General features: G+C 45.7%; 1 protein-coding gene across 1 annotated transcript in view; it reads right to left on the bottom strand.

Annotated features, from left to right (window-relative positions):
* FANCD2 (FA complementation group D2) overlaps positions 1-20,935 on the bottom strand; it is a 1,182,674-nt gene that overhangs the window by 889,488 nt on the left and 272,251 nt on the right. Inside the window, exon 17 of the mRNA XM_069206781.1 lies at positions 4,997-5,128. Within this exon, the coding sequence (XP_069062882.1) occupies positions 4,997-5,128 (132 nt within the window). The remainder of the gene's footprint in view (positions 1-4,996; positions 5,129-20,935) is intronic.

Raw genomic sequence — 20,935 nt, 5'->3', positions numbered from 1 at the left:
GAATATATGGACTTGGCAGAAGCATGGCGAGCAGTCAGAATGACATTCACTATTTTAGATGGGAGATCGAGATCTCTCAGCTGGTTCCGGTTAGTCACCACACATGAAAGTGTAGATGGTGGAGACTCGGATGTAGCACTGCTGCCCAGTTGCTGAGATAACAGGTTGTTTCCGAAGAGGCAGATAAAGTGGAGGGCAGATGCTCAGGATCAGGAGTTCAAGTATCAGAAAACTCTGAGCCCAATGTGGGGCTATTAGAATGGGTTGTGTTCATCAATTCTTGTTACAAGGTAATGCCTGCTTAGGTCCTCTGCGGTGATGATGTGCCCACAGCCAGATGACTACCCAAAAGAGATCCGCTAAAGGGTCAGCTAACAACACAACTTCAGCACTTTCGAGACAGACTGCAAGAGTCCACGCTGTCCTGCAGGCTGTTTTAACACATGGCAGTCATGCTGTCAATACTGTCATGTTGTCAATATTACTTTGATTTACATGGCCTTAACTGAAGGCCGAAAGGCCTTGACAGCCTGTGAAATGGCCTCACAGCAATTAGGACTGGATCAGTAGCTCTTGCCTGAAACATCGGGATCATAGCACAAGTGTCCCAGTCTCACTGGTGAAGTGGAAAAGCCTTGAGGACTACCATGTCCAGAATGGCCCAGGAAAGGTTACAGAGGGGTGCTACACTCTAAGGGTAATGACAACACTGTGGTCTGCAAGTAAGCTGCTTGTTGAGGCAAGCTTACATTTAATAGCCAGTCATCAAGGTACGAGAATATGTGTATCTCTGGCTGTGACCACAGGCAGGATGTTAGTAAAGGCCAGAGGGGCTGATGTAAGGACAGCAAACCAAAAGTGGTTGCCTCTCATTTCAAAGTGTAGATATTTCCAGTGGGACTGCAGGGCTGGAACATAAAAATGTCCAGCAGGTCCACAAATATCATCCACTCCTTGTGATTCAAGGCCAGCAGATCTCGCCCAAGTGTCATAATTTTCAACTTTTCCTGCCTTGAGATAAATGTTCAGCAACCCGAGGTCTAGAATCGGCCTCATGCCTCCATCCTTCTTGGGTACCAAAGTGTAATGCAAGTAGCATCTCAACCCCTGTTCCAGGTTCTATTTTAATCACATCCTTGTTGAGCAACATCAGCGCCTCCACCAGAGGATTTGTGCATAATCCATGGAATTAAGTGAGGAAACGTGGAGGAAACATAAAGAAGAGAGCTTCCGGAAAGTGACAAACTTGGACAATGTGAAGGACTCATTGGTATGATACGATCAAGTGCCAGTCCAGTAGGCAATACTGAATCCAGCTCTAACTGGGCCTAGTTGTCTGCTTGAGGATGAACTATAACCGTTTTGATATGCCGCTTGTGGGAACAAGAGGACAAGTGATGCTGATGCTCTTTGAGCACAGTCCTTGAAATTTCTGTACTGGGGATGTAATTGGAGGGGTTAAGGAAGACAAACACATTGATCGCACTGTTGCACTCCTGTCCTTGAAACATTCAAGGCAGAATGTCAGAAAGCTCAGATTTGTCAAAAGGCATGTCCATTTAGTAAGTCTGGACGTCTCCGGAAAATCCGCTGGAGTGCATTTAGGTGCCGCCTTGGTAATGATGTTGTTTCCCTTAGTACAGACAACTGAGTGACTTGTGCCCAGATCATAACGTAAGACCTGCCTCCCTGTATCCTGGCTATCATGAACTGTTAGAGCAAAGGAATTACAAAGGTCCTTTGACATTGTAGGCAAAACCTCAATCAAGCATGTCCTAAATAGTGTGGCAATAGAAAGAGGCATTTAAAAGGCATAGGTGTTAAAATGCCTGAGGGGGAAAGATTCTTGCGAATCGCATCAATAAGTTTCGACTCGATGTCTGGCAGCTTGTGAAAAAGGAGTTTGAATTTACTTTATAAGTAGTCCACAAGACTCAGCTGTAGGGTACTAAGAAAGACATTTTTAATCCCCAGGTGTTGGCCTATGGTACCTATCAATGGGGCACTCATTACTAAGACTGAAAATAGTTTCAAAGAAGCTGCTAAGGCTTCATCGAATGATACCAAGGTTCAGAAGTGAAAAATCCAGGTTGAAGTATCTTTGTCATTATGTCAGCCTTAGTCAGGAGCGGTAGTTCCAAAACGTCTGTTGTCTTCTGAATCACTACAGCAAATCAGGGGCATTCTTTATCAGGGACCCCAGAGGTGAATCCAAAGCAGATTAATACAAAGCTTCCAGGCCACTGGCAATCAAGGTAGATCAATATCAGCGTTATCAGAAGGTAGTAAATCATCTGCTTCTCATCATCATCATCATCATCCTGTTGGATTGGTTAAAAGCCTGGAGTAGCATCCCAATATGAAACAAAAATGGCCTCCAATAGCTCAAAATACTCTTGTCATGGAAGAGGAACTGGAGGAAAATCCAACCAACCTAAGGCTGTACATTTTTTAATTGTGGAATGTGTCACAAGGCAAACTCACAAACAATGAACCCAGATCCAGGGCTAGCTTTCACAATGCACTAACCTTGTAATCTGGAACCAATGGGAGCAATGTGTGTTTTCACCCTTCGCCAAAACTATTGCTAACCATACACTGAACTATATGTTGGTAAGAATTAGCACAGGGAAATCAGAATTGGATAAGAGAGAGAAACAGGCAAGGAATATCTTCACTCTGCCAGGTCACACAACTAGGCAAGGTCTTCACTGAAGGAGCGCTGATATCAGAAGACAAAAATAAACAATTATTTTGTAGTCCTGGACCCAGGACCTAATCCTTAATGTAGCGCAAGATACACCTATCAACCTTCTCTGTATTTCCAACTCTACTGGTTTGTGAAACTCTGTCTTCTCAAAGCTTGAGTGTTCAATGAATACACTCTGTGATTTGAATTATGTTCAAGGATGACAGGTTTACAGGTTTGTAAACTTAATGCTATACATGCATCAAAAGTAAAGTAACCAAAGTATGTTCAAGATGAAGATCCTTTTTGCTTGTTTTGTGGAAATAACAAGCACAAATGTAAGAGTTCTTAATCCTCAATGGATAATTCCTGACAATAGTGTTCGATCATAAGGTTTTAACACTTAAACACACATACTATCTAAAAAACTTCTTTCTATCTAGTTCAGTCTTTTGGTGACTTCCAAGGAAAACAATCTGCAAAGTTTCAAAATTTCGACAAGGCCCAGGTCTCAGAAAATATGTACCTTGATTGGCAAATGAAGACATTCTGGACTACAAGGGAATTTGAGTCTAGGAGTTTAGGATCGCAATGACCATCTGCATGTCTTGTGAGAGTCCTGTGGCTTAAGGGGTGTGTAGGCTTCCTTGTCTTCACTCATGTATCTCTCTTTGCATGTCTGTCAGAGACACAGAGCCTCCATCTAGGGGGTGGTGCCCACAGTGCATAACCTTAGCCTTTCCTGCTTTTGAAGACGTGCACGCTAAGGCAGTTCAGAGAAAAGTGCCTCCCTGCTCGACCACCATGAGAACATAAGTGCCGGCCACCGATCATGACAGCAGCGCTGGAAAAGTATCTGAAGCAGACATCAGCTCCGAAAGACGATCCAAAGCAGATATCACTGCAGCTGGCAGCAAGGCCAGTCAACAATTGATGAATCCTATGGCAGGAAACACTTCAATGCCCAGTGCCGGTAATGCAACACGCTAACTTCAAGTGGGATCAGTTGACTGATGTGGAGGGTAGGCCAGCCGGCAGAAGTTTGTCTGGGTCTCGTCATGCAAAGGGCAGTCGGAGCAAAGTTGAAGATCTGCAGCGCAGTCTTCTTGAAGGCTGTAATTTGTTTCACAGTCAACAATGACCTGGAGAACTAGCAGCAGAATGGAATCGGATCTGAGGTTGAAGATGAAGCAGGAGACAGGTAACTGGAATCCTGACTGAAAGACTTCTCCCAGGTGCAGGACTGTCTGGATATTGACAAGCTAGGTCTGTGCTTGTTAAGACTCCTCTTTCACTTAGTTTTCAACCGCGCCTTAACTGATGAGGGAGCATGGATTCAGAGTAACCTTGTTTCTTGTGTTTGGCAACAGAGTTTAGCTTCGATTTCCCAGTGGACTTAAGGTGCAGCAGGGATCATTTGTGACAACACATGGAGTTGTGCTTGGTACCAAGAAACCAGAGACAACTGTTGTGCAGGTCCATTACCAATGCTTATTTGCAACACAGTATAAACTCAGTCGTCTTTGGGAGCACCACCTCTGTGTACTGACACAGCTTTTCAGAAATTAAAACTTCTGTTAATACAGGAAAAACCAACAACAAAAAAATCACAGAATGCATATCAAGAGTAGAAGAAAAAGAGGAACTGACATCAGTGCAAAGAGGAAGCGCCTGTAAGTGCCCCCTTGTCGTTATTTCATGAAGAATGAGACAGCTGTGCAAGAGACCAACCAGAAGAACTTTTTCTGGAAGACCTAGATATGCGTTTATAATGGTCTCATTAAGTGATTGCTATACCAGCAGTTGCTAGAGGCCAATGTTAAAGGCACAAGTATGGTATATAATTCTTTTGAATACAGTTCTTTGATAGTGCAGGAATCTCTGAAGTCAGAGAAGACTTAGTAGAGAAAGAAGAGCACTTAATACTATCCAAAACGATTTTCGAAGGAGGGTCATAGTTTGTCAGGTGTGTCTTGGAAAAGAAAATGCTAGCAACAAAGAGTCCTCCGGGGACCCATACGTAAAGATTTTTCAGGCAACATAACCAAAGCTATGAGGACTAAAAGTAGCAGTTGTAAAATGTTTCTAGTTCCAGGACATCTCTCAAACCTGGAGACTAGCGATACTAGTACCTTCGTCATACCCAGAATGTGCAAGTCCTGGTGGCTTTGATGTGGTATAAATCTGTTTTCCCCAATCTTGACTATTTGGAAACCAAGATGTAGACAGCAGGATTGTCATATACTGCAAATATAGGCAAATGTCACCTAATAAATCATGAATTATAGAATGGTGTATGTACATTACCTTCACAAATACAGCATAGAGTGCTACTGTGGATGAATGATCTTCAACCAGGTCAGTCAGAACATCAAGAGAAACATCGACTTCAGCAGAAAACCCACTGCAAACATGAGTAACCAATGCACCAACAACTTCCTGTGAAGGGAAAGATTTTCAGGTTAACATAAAAAGGCCATAAATGTCAAAAAGCATACCATCTAGGATTAACATGGTTCAATCTATGGTTAACGAAGTATACCTTAATGACCTCTAGATGCACATGTGGGAAGGAAAAATAGTACTTGTAATCCTGGCTCATCATGAGTATTTTCATCAAACACACTAATATGTGTGATCCAGAACACTTTTTATAAAGACAAATATTTTATGCCTACCTGATGTCAGCAGTGATATCATAAATGAGGTCACAGAACATGTCATGAGTGATGTAAAACAAAGCTCTGCTAGCTACAGCTAGTGAATTTCTGTGTTCTTGATTTCAAAACGTTGATGTTGTCACTGACACACATTCACCTAACTATGACGACACTTTAACTTTTGTTTCTTTCAGTGAAGTTTTTTCTTCTTTTAAACAAAAACAAATATTTTGATCACAACTATAACGTTACTTTAACCTTTGTTTTTTTTATTCAGTACATTTTAACTTTTTTTTTTTTAAACAAAGTAATATATATTTTTTTTATTATACGTAAAGCCAACCCGTTCAGCAGTGCGAGGCAGGGGGTTGGCTGCAGGGCCTCGCCTGTGGGCAGGCTCTGCAGAACCCCCCACCCCCCATAGACAGCCAACCTTTGAGGCACACAGCCTTCAGTCATGCACAGCAGGGAGGGTGATCACAGGGCTTGGCCTGCCGCCAGGCCCTATGCCCAAACCCCTAGCATGCTGCCCACCCCACGATGCGCACAGCCTTTGGGTGTGCACAGCAGGGGGTTGGCCACAGGGCTTGGCCTGCCACCAGGACCTGAGCCCAACCCTTCAGCAGGCTGCCATCCTCACTCCGTGCAGAGCCTTTGGCATGGGAGGCACAGGGTTGGGCTTCAGGCCACGGGCCCCCATCTCCTGAGGCCAAAACATATATATTAAAATGATGAGGTGTGCAACCTCCCTACCCGACCCCATCCTCTAAGGCCAGCTCCAATAAAAAGGGGAGAAGCAGTGCAGTGCAGCACCCCTAACCAAGTCTTAAAAGGCCCCAGGGACCCTATTCCTCATGCCCAAATACATCTAAATAAGGGAGGGGGAGTGCAGCCCCCTTCCTGAGCCTTTTTGAGTCCCAGGAACCCTAACCCTGGGGCTAAACTCTAAGGGGAAGGGGGCATGCAGCCCCCACTCCTGAGACCTAATAGGCCACGGGGACCCCCATCTCCTATGGCCAATTACAATAAAATGGGATGGGGCACATGACCCCCCTCCTCGATCCTTAATATGGCCCAGAGACTCCACCACATGGGGTTCAATATAATAAAAAGGGGAGGAGAGCCGCATGGCTCCACACCCCAAGCCTCAAAAACGGGGAATCAATCTCCCAGGGTAGTGCCAGATTTAAAAGGGGTTGGGGTTGCAGGCTTCTTCTCCCTGAGCCTATTTTGGCATTTGGCACCCATCCTTTGGGGCCTCCATTATTTACAGGTGAGTGCCCTGGTGGCTACCCAGTGCGCCCAGCCAGCACAACGTTAGGGGAAATGGGGGAGCCCCAAGGTCCTGCAGTCACAGCCAGCTCCCCGCATGGTGGAGGGAGTGGGTATTAGTACCACCCGGAATGAGCAGCTGCTTTTTGCATGCTCCCTCTGAGTAGGAGTAATGTGTTCTATTTCCCTGTAAGCATACTCCCACCACACAAGAGCAAACATATGTTTCCCTGTCCAGTGTACTGTGGACAGGGAAACTACTGTGTCCCAGGGGTGGGGCCTTCAAGGCACAACAAGGGAGCTGGCTCTGGGGAATGGGGTCCCTGATGAGGCCACAACACCCTCAGGGAGGAGGACCGCATGACCTAATTTTTAATTTAACATATGGCCCTGGAGATCTGATACTCAGCCAAGACGCAGAAGGGGTGCCCTTTCCTTTCCTTTTTTTTTTTTTTTTACAATTCCCAGGGGAGGGAGATAGGTATATATATTCACTTAGGTAGATTCTCTTCCACTGACAACAGCCGCACCATAGAGTCACATAGCAATGTTGTTGTATTATCTCTACCTCTCTCACCTAACGCATATAAATGAAGCACACAATTGTTCCATGTGTTTATTTGAGGATAGTGCTACCCAAGACAAAAAGTCAATGCGTTTTGGGAGAAGCCTTCTACATGGAAAATGTCACTTACCCATTGTACATCTGTTCGTGGCATGTTCTGCTGCAGATTCACATGCTGTTCATTAGTCCACCATCTAGTGTTGGGCTCGGAGTGTTACAAGTTGTTTTTCTTTGAAGAAGTCTTTTGGAGTCACGGGATCGAGTGACTCCTCCTCTTCAGTTCCACTGCGCATGGGCATCGACTCCATTGTTAGATTGTTTTCTTTCCACCATCGGGTTCGGACGTGTTTCCTTTCGCTCCGAGATTTCGATGCAGAAATCTTTTGAAAATTATTTTCATCAGTACTGTAACGATCGGGTTCATAATCTTCCATCGACACAGCACTACCGTCAGGAAAACAACTTTGTTCGCCCTTCGGGGGCACACGGGCCTATTCGGGCCGACCGCATGGAAGCCTCATGGACTGGACTCCATTCAGATTCTGTCCTCGGTGCCACGCAAAGTACCCGTATACAGACCAGCATTTGGTTTGCAACCTCTGCATTTCCCCAGACCATCGGGAAGAGAACTGCGAGGCCTGTTGATCCTTCCGATCGAAAAGACTCTTAGAGACAGAAGAGCAAGTAGGCTCGAAATGGCCTTGAGGAGCGTGGAACATCTCGACGTGAAAGAGGAAAAGTTGATGCGGGCTGTAGTCGTGGTTCGAGATTCCGATTCTGAGCAGGAATCAGAAAAAGACAGACCAGTCACAGCAGGACAACATGTGCAGTGCAGGTGGCGGTGCTGGCCGCGGGCAGGTGGCGGTGCTGGCCGCGGGCAGGTGGCGGTGCTGGCCACGGTGCAGGTGGCAGTGCTGCCAGTGGAGGGGAGGCTCCAGCCCCTGCAGCCTCGGACGGCTGAAGTGCCCTGGTTGGTGTTCTGTGCCCCTTCGTGCCCTTGGCAGATGGTGGTGCCTCCATGCTTCTGCCAGCTGGACTCTTTGCCTTGGCCTTGCTTCTCCTTGCTGGATGCTCTCCCCTTTTTGCTCTTTCCTGGTGGCGGAACCTTCTTGTCCTTGGCAGGTGTTGGTGGCACACTGGCTGGGCTGACGGTGCCTCCTTAGAGCCTCTCAGAGCTGCAGAAACCACAGCGGATGTGGACTTGGTGGCTGAAGTGCTGGGCTGGGTTCGGGCCACCCTAGCCGAGATGAAGGAACTGGGGGGGAATAGGAAAGAGTTCAATATTGGTGAGGAAAAGCTTCTTAGGGACACTGGGGCGGGAAGAGGGTGAAGGTTTGGGAGTGGAGGCAGAGGAAGTGGTTGTAGGAGGTGTCAGTCTGCTGTGTTTGGGTGCAGGTGCATGAGCTGGATGCTGTTTTGAGGTGGATGGCTGTTAGGTGGGTGTGTGCTTGCGTTTGTGTACTTTGGGAGGAGGGGTCACAGACACAGTGGGAGAGGACACAGGGGACGTGTGCATGGATGTGGGGGTGGTGACTGTCAGTGAGGGGCGTGTTGTGATAGGCGTGCTGGTGATGGAGGTAGTGGATGAGGATGTAGTGCATGCAGGTGTGGGTGGAGACACTACTGGGAGGGAGGTGGACGACGAGGAGAAGGGGGACACAGTGGAGGCAGTGGATGCTGGCATATCTGATTCTGGATGTTGTTTGTGTGAGAGCCTGTGGGTTGATGTGCGGTGCTTGTGTTTGCCTGAGCCACTTCTGTGTGTTGATTTGGGTGAATGCTGGTCTGAAGGTGTGCTGGGGATAGGTTCGGGTTGAGGAGATTGGGGATGGGTAAGGTGGGGGATATAATAGTAAAGATTTGACTTACCAGAGTCCAGTCCTCCTGCTACTCCTGCGAGGCCCTCAGGATGCATTATTGCCAAGACTTGCTCCTCCCATGTTGTTAGTTGTGGGGGAGGAGGTGGGGGTCCACCGCCAGTCCTCTGTACGGCTACCTAGTGTCTTGCAACCACGGAACGAACCTTCCCCCGTAGGTCGTTCCACCTCTTCCTGATGTCATCCCTTGTTCTAGGGTGCTGTCGCACGGCGTTGACCCTGTCCACGACTCACGGCGTTGACCCTGTCCACGACTCTCTGCCATAGCTCGATCTTCCTTGCAATGGACATCCGCTGCACCTGTGATCCGAACAGCTGTGGCTCTACCCGGATGATTTCCTCCACCATGACCCTTAGCTCCTCCTCTGAAAACCTTTCTTTTGGGTGCCATGGATGTGGTGTGAGTGGTATGTGTGAGGGTGTGTGGGGTGATGTGTTGGGGTGTGAGCTGTGAGGTGCGTGTATGGGTGATGGTGTTCTGTGGCTCAGATTGAGTGGGTGCTCCTGGCTTGTCTCTCTCTCAGTTGGCAATCTTTTTTTTCATTGAAAGGGTTGTGGGTAATGTGGGTATGTGTTTTATATTGGATTGGGTGTGTGGGTGTGTGTATGTGTGTCAGGTGTGTGTATTTTGAATCGTCCAATGTGGTGTAGTTTTGTTAGTGTGTGTATTTTGAGTGCAGCGGTGTGTACCGGCAATGGTTTACCACGGTTGAAAGACTGCTGCAGTGATTTGTGGGTCCTGATACTGTGGGCATATTTCTGTTGGCATAACGGTGTGGGTTTTGGTACCGCCAGTTTATCACTGACCTTTGGGCTGGCGGACTTGTGTGGGTGTCTGTATAGTGGCAGATTTCTATGTGTGGGTCATAATACCCGTAGCGGTATACCACCGCAGTCACGGTATGATGGCAGCCATCAGCACAGCGGTAGGCAGCATTTACCGCCAATATTGTAATGAGGGCCTATGTGCTTTTCAAACTGACCCTGTGGCAAGACTCTCGCAGACCCAATCATCTAGATATACAAATATTTTCTCAAAAATTACTGAACAGATTTACACCAAATCACAAAAAGCAAAATCTGCATACAACGAACCAAGATCTAGCTTCCTGCCAAATTCACTGTAATTCCATTCAGCAGGTTTTGCTGTCGCTGGCCTAAAGAAGTTTATGGAAAATGCTGGGAAAATATAGCTTTTTTAACTACACACCCTTTTTTTTGGCCCCACCTGACGGATCACCCTGAAACTTTCTAGGAAGGAGCTCAACTGATTTTTTTTTCTCAAGGTTTTGTAAAGATGCGCCAAACGGCGCACAAGTTACTAGCAAAACAGAAAACATCTTCTCTATGGAAAAGCAATCCTAATTATAACTACCCAATGGCCATTACCCAGTGTACATCTGTTCGTGCCATGTTCCACTGCAGATGTGCATGCTATGCACAGGTCCTGCCATCTAGTGTTGGGCTCGGAGTGTTACAAGTTGTTTTTCTTCGAATAAGTCTTTTCGAGTCACGGGGCAGAGTGACTCCTCCTTTTCGGCTCCATTGCACATGGGCATCAACTCCATCTTAGATTGTCTTCCCGCAGAGGGTAAGGTAGGAGTGATAGAGTGTAAAGAAAGAGATGTCCATGCAATGGAATAGAGATCTATATACATATGTACAAATTTAAATGGATACGGCTACAGGCTCCCAGGGAGGAGGGAGGGTGCATGTGAATCTGCAGCGGAACATGCCACAAACAGATGTACAATGGGTAAGTGACATTTTCCGTTTGATGGCATGTGTAGCTGCAGATACACATGCTATGTATAGACTACAGGGCAGTTCTCCTCCCATAAGCGGTGGTCAGCCTGTAGGAGTTGAAGTTGTTTGAAATAGTGTTCTTAATACAGCCTGTTCTACTGTGGCTTGTTGTGTTGCTAACACATCTACACAGTAATGCTTGGTAAATGTATGGGGTGTTGACCAAGTGGCTGCTTTACAGATTTCTGTCATTGGTATATTTCCTAGAAATGCCATTGTTGCTCCTTTTTTCCTAGTGGATTGTGCTGTTGGTATTATTAACAGCTGTCTTTAAGCCTTTAGGTAACAAGTTTGGATACATTTTACTATCCATCTGGCTATGCCTTGTTTTGATATAGGATTACAGTATGGGGTTTTTGGAATGCGACAAACAGCTCTTTAGTCCTTCTGAATCATTCTGTTCTGTCAATGTAATCCAATAAAGCTCTTTTAATATCTAATGTATGTAGTGCTCTCTCTGCAACTGAGTCTGGTTGTGGGAAGAAGACTGGAAGTTCCACTGTTTGATTTAAATGAAACAGTGAGATGACTTTAGGTAGGAATTTTGGGTTTGTGCGAAGTACTACCTTATGTTTGTGTACTTGTATAAAAGGTTGTTCAATAGTGAATGCTTGTATTTCACTAACTCTTCGTAATGAAGTGATTGCCACTAGGAATGCGACTTTCCATGTTAGGAATTGAATTTGACAGGAGTGCATGGGTATAAAGGGCGGACCCATGAGTCGTGTGAGTACAATATTAAGATTCCATGAAGGTACTGGTGGCGTTCTTGGAGGTACGATACGTTTTAGACCCTCCATGAAAGCTTTGATGACAGGCACTCTAAATAGAGATTTGTTTTGTATATTTTGCAAATAAGCAGAAATTGCTGTGAGATGTATTTTAATGGATGAAAAAGCTAAATTTGCTTTTTGGAGATGGAGTAAATAACCTACAACGTCTTGTATGGTTGCGTCAAGGGGTGTTATGTGTTTGGATTGGCAGTAAAAAACATATCTTTTCCATTTGTTTGCATAACACTGCCTGGTGGTGGGTTTCCTTGCTTGTTTAATCACTTCCATACATTCTGGTGGAAGATGTAGATATCCATACTCTAAGATTTCAGGAGCTAGATTGCCAGATTGAGTATTGCTGGATTGGGATGCCTGATTTGTTGTTTGTTTTGTGTTAACAGGTCCGGCCTGTTTGGAAGTTTGATGTGTGGTACTAGTGACAGGTCTAACAATGTTGTGTACATGGTTGACGTGCCCACGTTGGTGCTATAAGTATGAGTTTGAGTTTGTTTTGACGCAGTTTGTTGTCCAGAAATGGAATGAGCGGGGGAAAAGCAGAAGCAAATATCCCTGACCAGTTGATCCATAGAGCATTGCCCTTGGATCGAGGGTGTGGGTACCTGGACGCAAAGGTTTGGCATTTTGTGTTGTGGTTGGTGGCGAACAGATCTATGTTCGGTGTTCCCCACAGGCAAAAGTATGTGTGAAGCACTTGGGGTGAATTTCCCACTCGTGTTTTTGTTGATGATCTCAGCTGAGGCCGTCTGCTAATTGATTGTGAATCCCTGGAATATATTGAGCTACCAGGTGAATGTTGTTGTGAATTGCCCAATGCCAAATTTTTTGTGCTAGAAGGCAAAGTTGTGTTGAGTGGGTTCCTCCTTGTTTGTTTAAGTAGTACATTGTTGTCATATTGTCTGTTCTGATAAGAATGTGTTTGTGAACAAGAAGAGGTTGAAAAGCTCTTAGTGCTGGGGACACTGCTAGCAGTTCTAAGTGATTTATGTGAAGTTGTTTTTGTTTGGTGTCCCATTGTCCCTGAATGTTGTGATTGTTGAGATGTGCTGCCCAGCCAATCATTGATGTATCTGTTGTAAGACTGGCGTGAGGCACAGGGTCTTGAAATGGCCGCTCTTTGTTTAAATTTGTGGAATTCCACCACTGAAGCGATGTGTGTGTTTGGCGGTCTATCAACACTAGATCTTGAAGATGACCATATGCCTGCAACCATTGTTTTGTAAGGCACTGCTGTAAGGGCTGCATGTTTAATCTTGCGTTTGGGACAATGGCGATGCATGATGCCATCATGCCCAACAGTTTCATGAAAAATGTGACTGTGTACTGTTGGTTTGGCTGGATTTTCGGCAATATGCTGTGGAACGATTGTACCCTTTGTGGACTTGGGCTTGCAAGTGCTCTTTGGGTGTTTAATGTGGCCCCTAAATACTGCTGAATTTTTGCTGGTTGTAGGTGCGATTTTTGGTAGATTATTGAGAACCCTAGTGTGTGTGTAGGGTGTTTATTACATAACGTGTATGATGTTGGCATTTATTAGCCAGTCGCCGAGATATGGAAAGACATGTATATGTTGTCTCTTTATGTATGCTGCGACTACGGCAAGGCATTTTGTAAATACTCTGGGAGCTGTTGTTATCCCGAAAGGTAACACTTTGAACTGGTAATGTTTTCCTTGTATTATAAACCTAAGATATTTTCTGTGAGCTGGATGGATGGGTATGTGAAAATACGCATATTTAAGATCCAGTGTTGCCATAAAATCTTGCTTTTGTAGCAGTGGGACTACATCCTGTAGTGTTACCATGTGAAAGTTTCTGATCGGATGTAGAGATTGAGAGTCCTGAGATCTAGTATTGGCCTCAATGTTTTGTCCTTTTTGGGAATGAGGAAATACAGGGAGTAAACCCCTGTTCCTTTCTGATGATGTGGCACAAGTTCTATGGCTTGTTTGAGTAATAGTGCCTGTACCTCTGTTTGCAACATTGAAGTGTGTTGAGATGGGAGTTTGTGCGTTTTTGCGGGAATATCTGGAGGAGTTTGTGTGAACTCTATGCAGTAACCATGTTGGATAATGGATAACACCCAATCGCCTGTTGTGATGGGTAACCAGTGGGTGTGAAACTTTTGTAGTCTTCCTCCCACAGGGGAAGTGTGGTGAGGGAAGATGTAGGTAAAGTCACTGTTTGGTATGAGTGGGTTGCTTTGAGGGCTGGTATTTTCCTCTAGATCTGGGAAATTGTCCTCTGTAGGTTCCCCGTAACCCCCCTCTCTGGTATTGCGTCTGGTAAGAGGGTTTGGCTTGCGAGGTAGATGGCTCAGATGGTTGGGGTCCAAAGCCTCTCCTATATTGAGGCTTTCGAAATGAGCCTCTGTATTGTGTTAAATAAAGCGCCCCCATAGCTTTGATAGTGTTGGCGTCTTTTTTCATTTTGTCAATGGCTGTATCAACCTGTGTGCCGAATAGTTATTGCTCGTTAAAAGGCATGTTGAGGACAGCCTGCTGGATTTCAGGTTTAAATCCTTATTACCTGAGCCATGTGTGTCGCTTAATGGTGACAGCTGTATTGATAGTTCTTGCGGTTGTGTCTGCGGAGTCTCACTCTGACCTGATCTGGTTGTTTGTGATTGCTTGTCCCTCTTCTACTATCTGCTGGGCTCTCTTCTGTTGGTCCTTGGGGAGATGCTGGATAATGTCTTTCATCTCATCCCAGTGAGCCCTGTCATATCTGGCCATTAGTGCCTGCGAATTGGCTATACGCCATTGATTAGCTGCCTGTGATGCCACCCTTTTACCTGCAGCATTGAATTTCTTACTTTCTTTATCTGGAGGGGGTGCGTCCCCAGAGGACTGGGAGTTAGCCCTCTTCCTTGCTGCGCTGACCACTACGGAATCTGGGGGTAGCTGTTGGGTAATAAAAATTGGGCCTGAGGGTGGGGGCTTATATTTCTTTACTACCCTTGGAGTCATAGCTCTTGCCTTAACTGGTTCCTGGAAGATTTGATGTGCATGTTTTAACATGCCAGGAAGCATGGGTAGACTCTGGTAGGTGGCGTGAGTTGAGGACAATGTGTTAAATAAGAAGTCATCCTCAAGAAGTTCTGTGTGCATTGCTACGTTGTGAAATGCCGCTGCCCTGGCTAGAACCTGTGTATATGAGGTGCTATCCTCAGGGGGTGATGGCTTTGATGGATAGCAGTCTGGACTATTATCTGAAACTGGATCATCATAGAGGTCCCATGGATCAATGTCATCTTGGTGTGACTGTACAGAGTGTGATGGAGAATGTGCAGTGGGGGTAGCAGGCGGGAGACAGTTAGGTGAGGAGAATAAGGAGGAGACTGGTGAGGTGAAAACTGAGGAGGCAGAGATTTTTCTTTTGGTTTTGGCACTTTAGCCGGTGGCTGATCAGTGTCCAAACGTCCATGAAAGGCCAGTTTCCTCTTTATTCTTAGAAGAGGTGCAGTGAGGATTTTGCCAGTGTCTTTATGGATTTGTATTCTGGCCTGTTTCTCGGCAAAATCCTCCATTTGTGTCAGTTCTTCAGCAAATTTATGGCTTTCTTTTAATTGCTTTGAAAGTCCATGCTCCTCGGTCTATGTGTGCTTTTTCGACTCCGAAGCCGGCTTCTTCGGGATCGAAGGGCCTAAAGTACTTGTTGGCCTCGGCTTCGAGAGTGACTTTCAGAGCTTCGACTCGATGGGTCGGTGACTTATAATTTCGGAGCCTGTGCCTCGGCTCGAGTCCGAAGGCTTTGTTGTTGGTGTGGCCTTTCTCAGTGCCAAAGAATTTGCTTGGTCACCGGTAGTTTTCTTACAGGTGGAGCCATGGCCTTCTGGCAGTGGCGTACCCGAGGCCTTGTATTTGTATTTGGTCGGGGCAAGCGTAATCACGTGCTGGCCCGCTGTTATTGGTCGGTCGATGTCGGACTTGTGTTCAGAATCGGACCCCCGAACAGAGACGGCAGTGTGGATCATCTCCTCCTCTTCTGCGTCGAGGCGTTCGGTGCTTCTGGACGCCATCTCCAACCTTCGCGCTCTTCGGTCTCTCAGAGACTTTTTCGAGCAGAAGGATCTACAGGCCTCGCAAGTATCCTCTCGGTGATCCTGAGATAAACACAAGTTACAAACCAGATGTTGGTCTGTGTAGAGATACTTGGCGTTGCAAGTAGAGATCTGTATCCGCCGGTACTAAGGTGTCAATAAAAGCAGATACTCGATCGAAAACAATACCGATGAATTTAGAGTTTGTAATATTTTTCCGACTCGAACAACCGGAGTGAAAAGAAACACGTCCGAACCCGATGGCGGAAAGAAAACAATCTAAGATGGAATCTATGCCCGTGCACAATGGAGCCGAAAAGGAGGAGTCACTCGGTCCCGTGACTCGAAAAGACTTCTTCGAAGAAAGACAACTTGTAACACTCCGAGCCCAACACTAAATGGCAGGACCTGTGCATAGCATGTGTACCTGCAGCTACACATGCCAATGAGCATATATATATATATATAGATATTGATAAACAGAGGGGGGATATGCAACAGTTAACAATGTAATATAGTTCAGTTCAATATTGCTATCAAGGGGTTCGGTCTAGCAACATCATAAGCCGCGAGGCGTACGCGCGTGGTTCGTAAATGTTACAAAACACTGAGATGTCAATTTTTGACCATATTACTCATGGTACTCATACAATATTTTTTAAATTACACACATACATTGGGTAATTAGATTGAAAATATCTATTTGTTCAAAGAGCAGCTAACAATGTGCACAGATTGGAGTTAGAATGTTTAGGCTATTTATACTTCCCCTGAATAAATTGTTGATTAAAAAAAAAAAAAATTCAATGATGACCGTCTGTGGCTGTTAGGCGATTCTGTGGCAACAGTGTTTACCATATAATTATGAACTTACCATATTTGCCAAATCATTTTCAGATTTAACAAAAATGTGGTTTCTAGCTCAAATGGAAGAAAACAGTGCCCAAGAAAGTGCTGCATAATTTTTTGCATGATTTAGATCACTTTGCTACATAATTTGGTCTCTTTGCCTCATAATCCTAATAGACCTGAAAATGTTAAAGGTCTGAAGAGTGGTTTGGTGACTGTCATTATGATGATGAATTTCCTATTTCACAGTCAACAACTGTGAAATTCTTTCCATACTTCACACTGTATTTGAAATGAGTTTTTATAACACTGGATTTTGTTCACCTAGTTTTTAGGCTTTTTTTTTCATATTAGATGTCTGTATTATTTTAAAAGCCACATTTAAATTAACTTTAACCTTTGTTTTTTTCACTGAATTTCTAAGTTTATTTTTATGTAAGTTAAAAATCTTACTACTTTACTTATGCATAAATCCATTGTAACTTTTTTTTTTTTTTTTTAACAAAGTGAGATTGTACAGCCATACACCTTCGGCCATGCACAGCTGGGTTTGGTCACAGGGTCTGGCCTGCGATCAGGCCCTGTGCCCATAGCCAAGTGGGCAGCCTACACCCTGCTGCAGGCAGCCAGGCCCTGTGCCCAACCACCTGCAGGTGGCCAAATGTCCACAGACCCCAAGAGGACTCATGCAGGAGCACATCTGCACTGGCTTCTGCAGGAGTCCTTTAGGACTACAGGGGGAGCCACGCAGGGTCCCACAAGACTCCTCTGGGAGCTGTCAGACTCCTGTGAGAGTACTACAGGACCAGCACCCAATTAGTTTTTTTCATTTTAGGCTCAGGGAGCCTGAGGGGTGGCGAGTCTGGGTACCCATCCTGCCTCCATATATGTCTGCCTTTATTAAATTACTAGCTGTTTACTTGACAGATTACCTTGAATCTTTCCATTAAAGAGCTGAACTTATTTTGGGGGAATATTTCGAGAAGATTCGTCAAACAACTCACGCATCTCCATACACAGAGTGTTCAACTTGGTAACCACACTTCATTAACTAGAACTCCCACCTATTCCATGCACTGTTTATACCGTTTTATATTATCTCATGTATACTATCTAACATAACAGTATTCACAAGAATGGTTATATCACAAATCAAATCTTTTGCAAAAACATAGTGCATGATATAGTGACCAGTTATAGTTAATGTGGTGTGGCATACAGTGGAACAGAATACCCTGGAGTGTGGTAAATTGGATTGGCGTACAATGGAGAGGTGTAGAGTGCAACAGAATCAAGTGGCGTACAGTAGAGTAGGGCAGAGGCGCTTAGAGTAGAGTTAGGTACAGTATAGTGGCACACCGTGAAAAAGCATACAATGTAGTGTGGTAGAGTGGAGTGGTGTACAGTGGAGGGATGTAGAATTGAGTGGTGTTGAGGGTTCTGACGTACAGTGGAATCCTGCAGAGTGGAGTACACTGTAGTGCGTACAATGTAATAACGTGCTGTGGACTGTTGTGGAGTGGACTATAGTGGAATAGCATGGAGTGAAGTGGCGTACAGTAGAGTGACATGGAGTGACATACAGCAGAGTAGCATAATGTGGAGTGGTGCAGAGTCGAATAATATTGAGCATTACTGGGGTATCGTGTAGTGACGTAGAATGGAGTGGCTTATAGTGGAATAGCATAGAGCAGATTCGAGTGTCACTCAGTGCAATAGCGTAGAGTGTAGTACAGAAGAGTGGACTGACGTAGAGCAGTGGCGCAGAGGGTAGTGACGTAGAATGGAGTGCTGTACAGTGGATAGTATAGTGGAGTGGCGTACACTGGATTTTTGTGAAGTGAAATGGCAGAGGAGTAGCATACAGTGCAGTTGTGTACACATAAAGTAGGGTACAGTGGAGTGCCATAGAGTGTAATAGCAGAGTGTAGTGATGTAAAGTGGAGTTGCGTTCAGTGGAATAGCACCAAGTGGCAGCCTGCAGGACTAAAATATGGTGGGGCGCAATGGCGCCAAATTCACCATATTGCGGGTCCCCCTGGCCTGGCACTTCTTCCCCGGCGTCCACAAGTAGGAATAGAAGGACTTTCTTCCTGCCCAGTGTAACGCAAATCCAACCAATCCTGGAGCTGCTCTCATGATGCTTTCAGCATGATAGCAGTTCCATGACTGGTGGCAGCAGGCTAACCCAGTGCTCATTTTGAGACTGGGGGCCTGTGCCAAAAATCCCCAAGCTGTTTGACAGCCCTGGGATTGTTGAGTCTACACTTTGCATGTTGAGATGGCCGCAGCAAGACAGCCGGCCAAACCCCACATGCGCACTGAAAGGGGCAGTAGTCAACCTGCAATTGCAGGATTCAGCCCCGACCTCTGCCCTCACACTTGCGTTAGCAAAATAAAATGGCATTATTATGGCATTTTATTTACTTGTTTTTGTTTGCCTACTGCACTCACAGCAGGCAGAGTGACGCTCCTCCGCTCTTTCAGAGGAACCGCCCCTGACTGTGCCCAGGGGAGTAGAGCAGAATGGTGTAGAATTTATTGCGGACACTGGAGTGCAATAAAATATAGTGGCTTAGAGAGTAATAGCATACAGTGTAGTGGTGTGGAGTGTCATACAGTGGATGAGCATAAAGTGGAGTGGCAAAGTGTGGAGTGGCATACAGTGTAATAGCGTAGAGTGAAGTGGCATAGAAATAGCACAATAAAGCAACCTAGAAAAAGAGTATGGCACAACAACCTCACCAGCAGGACCCGGACCATCATGACCAATTATAAACCAATAGGATCCTGGCTGTGAGAACGAGCATCCCTCAGAGTGGACCATTGTCTGTCCGGGTAACGCTCCAGCTGGACGCCTCGGAATTTGGCCGAGTCCATCCATATTTTTTAGTGCTTCTGGGGGGCATCCCATTACTACCTATACCGGGCGTTCCAAACCCATACAATAGTCCATGCCCTTAGCCCATGTCGTCACAGGAGGAAACTTAATGTCTTTCCAGGCCTTCGCTATATCTCTTTTGGTGACCATCAAACCAAATCACAGCAGCACCCTTTGATATCGAATCGCCTCCAGTTTGCAGAAGCACAGACGGATGAGCTTGGGTTCCCTCGGGATAGGGCATCCCAGCACCCTCTACAAATGTCCCAAAACCCCATTCCAGAATTGAGAAAGTGCAGGGCAATGTCAAAATGTATGAGGTTAATCTGCCTGTGGGTCATCACAACACAGGCAATACCCCATGGTCACCAGTCCCATGCGATGCAGCTGAGACCTTTTAAGTTAGACATGGCCTACCAATTTGAGCTGGATAAATCTAAATTGAGAAGCTATCACCGCCTCTCTAGGGGCCTCCACTGCCTCCCTCCAGTAGTCACCCTTCAGTGGATCCAGATCTCCCTCCCACACTCTCCTCATCCCTCCATGGGATCCGGCAGGATGCACAAAAGCATTTTATGACTCACCAATAGTTTGTGTGCCTTCAGATCAGTAAGTAAAAGTCTGGCCTCCACGGGGGAGAGTTCAGAGATAGACTTTTCCCCTGGTATATAAGGGAAAAGTGTGTAGCGCAGCTGAAGATACGCAGTTCTTTATCTGGAGACAGTGAAAGAACTGTGTATGGTGTCAATCACATTCCACCTGTAAGTCCTGAACGGACTTCAGTGTTCCATTGTGAGTCAGCTCCCCTAATGTTGAAATTCCTAAGGTGACCCAGCTGGAAAAGCCGCCTAAGGCTGCCACCCACCTGTGCAGAGTGCCCTGCCATAGCGGCCTCTCCAACGTCAGCCTGCCGACCCACCCCAGAGATTTCATTGCTGAGTTTCCAGACCCCCAGCACCACGCATTTGGCGACCAGGATGGTTTCTGACACGACCCCGTCACAGAGTAGATGAGGAATGTTCTGATGGCCCATCCTTCGAAGGTGTATGCGAGTCATCGAGCCATGGAACCACCACTCATTGACCAACAACAGATGTGCTGCCCAGTAGTACAGGAGTATGTTAGGGGTAGTTTTCCCACTCTCGTAGACCAGTCTACAGCATTTCTCCAGAGCTATTCTAGGCGGGCCCCATCCCCATAGCAAGGCAAAAACAGAGGCTCAAACCCTTCCAAACAAATCACTCTTCAAAAATACCAAGAGTTTCACAAATAACATCCATGAGAGTCATAGACAAGCAGTTCAAAGTTCTACACAAAACACCTGTTGGCGGAAGAATAAAAAACTTTCTCCAAGAGTAGAGACAGATAACTTCAAACAAATGGGTAATAAACATGATTCAAGCTTCATCTCCATGAAAACTCTGTGACCCATCTTTCCCCAACTCAGATTTCCACACAAGGCGTGGGCTACTATCTCTCTATCTCTTGTGTACTATCTAAACAG

The sequence above is a fragment of the Pleurodeles waltl genome, chromosome 9 (genome assembly GCF_031143425.1).
Source record: "Pleurodeles waltl isolate 20211129_DDA chromosome 9, aPleWal1.hap1.20221129, whole genome shotgun sequence".
Classification (NCBI taxonomy): Eukaryota; Metazoa; Chordata; class Amphibia; order Caudata; family Salamandridae; genus Pleurodeles; species Pleurodeles waltl.
Note: the sequence above shows the minus strand (reverse complement) of the source record. Positions and strands in the feature narration are given on the sequence as shown.